A 2,673-nucleotide genomic window follows, 5' to 3' on the forward strand; every position below is an offset into this window, starting at 1 on the left:
CGGGGAGGTAGGCGTTGATGATGGCGGCTTCGGCAGACCCAGAGGATTGACGAAGCCATCCTCAGATCTTCTCCCAAATTTGCTATACCCTAAAATGGGGCATCTGTTAGAGATTTTTTTTTTTTGAGAAATGGCAGCTGTTAGAGATGCAGATGCTCTAAAGGGGAGGGAAGGAGAGATGCAAAGCAGAATGGATCGATTCGGTAGCGTGTGTGGCGGTGTGGCCTATGTAAATCTGGGCCTATGCGAAACTAATCTGGGCCGTCCACGGCCTATAAATTCCGACCACTACCGGGGCTCATTCTTCTCCTTCTTCCACCTCCAGATTTCCCTTTGCCATTCATTCATTCATTCCCCAATCGAAAACAGAACGAAACGAAAACATTCCGTAGGCGATTGATTTGTTCCCTTATTAATCCCCCAAATCTCACCGCGCTAATCCCCACCACCAATCGGCGCAAGCTAGGGTTAGGGTTTCGACGCTGCTCCGGCCGGCCACCAAATTCCGTCGAATTCCACCGATCCCGGCCTGGTACGCAGATCAGCTCTCCACGAATCCATGGATCCCAACCAGATGATGCCCCGGAGCTTCCCCATGTGGCCACCGCCCCCACCCACCGCCTCCGACGCCATGCCGCCGCCGCCCTTCCTCCCACCGCCCAACGCCAACCTCGCCCCCAACCGCGCCTGGAAGCGCAAGAACCCCAACCCCAACTCCGCCGCCTACCAGCCCCCCGCCATCGCCGACCTGCAGGTGCAGAACCGCGCCAAGGCCCGCCGCTGGTTCAAACCCAACCCCAACAACCGCCGTCCCTTCTTCCACAAGCCCAAGGCCAAGGCGCCGCGCAACACCTCGTCCTTCATCATCCGCGCCAAGCGCCTGGGGGGCATCGCGCCGCTGGTGTCCCCGGGGCCCGTGACCCCCGCCGTGCTGCCCACGCCCGTCATCTCCCCGGCCCGCGACGAGCGGCTGCTCTCCGACGTGCTCGCGCAGCAGCAGTGGGGCGTCGACGGCTACGGCTCCATGAAGGGCCTCATCCGGCTCCGCCCCGCCACCCACGCCCCCGACGACGACGAGGACGAGTCCAGCGGGGGCAGCGACGTGGAGGAGCACGTCGAGGTCGAGAGGCGGCTCGACCACGACCTCAGCAGGTTCGAGATGGTCTACCCGCAGCCGGGCGCCGTGCTTGAGGACCACGACGAGATGTATGACCGGAACCAGGGTGATGACGTGGATGTGCATGTCGCCAGGCTGGAGGAGGAGAACCTCACGCTCAAGGAGAGGCTCTTTCTCGTGGAGCGGGAGGTGGGGGACATGAGGCGCCGTCTCGAGGCCGTCGAGGCACGATTCTCTCACGCTGCTGCTCTTGGTAATGCTGCTGCTGCTGCTGTGGAGAATGGCACTCAGCTGGGTAATCCTAATGCTGCAGCTGCTGCTGATGACGCAGTTGAGCAGGTGCCTCTGCAGAATGGCACCGAGAGGGGTGATGCTATTGCTGCAGCTGATGCTGACAATGATGCTGTTGAGGTGCCTCTGCAGAATGGCAGTGGGAGTGCTAGAGTTGGTGCTGTCAGCGACGCCGTTGAGGAGGCTCTGAAGAATGACACCGAGATGGGCGATGCCGCCGCTGATGCTGACAACACATTTGAGGGTAGCACGGAGAAGGGTGATGCATCTGATAGTGCAGTCAACAAGTCTCTAGAGAATGGCACTGCAGAGCCGCAGAAGAGCGGCAATGAGGAGGAGAGCTACAGCGCAGGTTCGGAGAAGAACGCTGAGATTGGTGATGCTGCAAGTGCCCAGGGCGATGGCCAAGAGGCCTGAGGAGGCACTTGGGCTATTATTGGCTGGTGGAAGAAAGATAGACAGAAGAAGTGGTGGTTATTACTGTACATACTTGTCGACCACGGCAGACCCAGGCCATGCGACGGTGATTCCCTTTTTGGAAACTGACACGTCGCGTACCAGCGGTGGTTTGTCGTGTAGACAATGTAATGTGTTTCCTTTCCTGGAGCTCCGGGAAACGGTTCGTCTGCCGTTTTGAGTTCCCCCCTGTTTTAGTATATTTCTCGCGGAGAAACCTTATAGTGTTTAGCTGTGTTGCCCAAAGTGGTAGATACTTTAAGATGATGATGGTTTTGTTGTTATTGTATCTGTTCATTGTGATGATGACATTTGTTCCTTCCGTTTTGCATTATCATGTTTAGTTCTGTTGTTTACAATCTCATTCATTTTGTCTGGTTTGTGAGTGACAGATATGACGTGTTAGGCTCCATCTGGTAGCGGTCTAGCTGAAAACCAAGATGAGTAGAATCAGTTAGGGCTACTGCTCGTGGTAGCATGTTGAAGATTGTTGTTATGAACAACTGAACCGTTGTTCCTTCCTAGCCATAACCAGCGGTTGTAGATTGTGTGATCTTTTCGTTTCTATTTTGTTCTCAAGATTCAACACTAGACTAGACTAGAGTAACTGATGCCCTACTTTCTTATGGCATTATATATATTTTTTCCTGCTTGGTATTAGAATCGGACATCGACTGATCAATGGACAAGTTGGTGTCTAGTCAGTTTACAGGAAACCAGAGGACATGAATCATCACTCCATCTGTTTGCATGTTCTGGCAGATTCAGTAGAGGTACAAACATATATACACAAATGGGTTTGATAAATC

The 2,673-nt window shown here is 54.5% G+C and overlaps 1 protein-coding gene across 1 annotated transcript; it reads left to right on the forward strand.

Annotated features, from left to right (window-relative positions):
- Positions 1 to 312: 312 nt before the first annotated feature.
- On the forward strand, positions 313 to 2,170 carry LOC127298757 (uncharacterized). The gene has a single exon (XM_051328612.2). It carries the CDS (start codon positions 560 to 562, stop codon positions 1,823 to 1,825), a length of 1,266 nt encoding a protein of 421 aa, XP_051184572.1. The 5' UTR covers positions 313 to 559; the 3' UTR covers positions 1,826 to 2,170.
- The last annotated feature ends 503 nt before the right edge of the window (positions 2,171 to 2,673 follow it).

Source organism: Lolium perenne, chromosome 5 (genome assembly GCF_019359855.2).
Source record: "Lolium perenne isolate Kyuss_39 chromosome 5, Kyuss_2.0, whole genome shotgun sequence".
Classification (NCBI taxonomy): Eukaryota; Viridiplantae; Streptophyta; class Magnoliopsida; order Poales; family Poaceae; genus Lolium; species Lolium perenne.

What these genes read in the sequence shown, in the direction of transcription:
- LOC127298757 (XM_051328612.2), top strand. Translation starts at nt 560, where the DNA reads ATGGATCCCAACCAGATGATGCCCCGGAGCTTCCCCATGTGGCCACCG.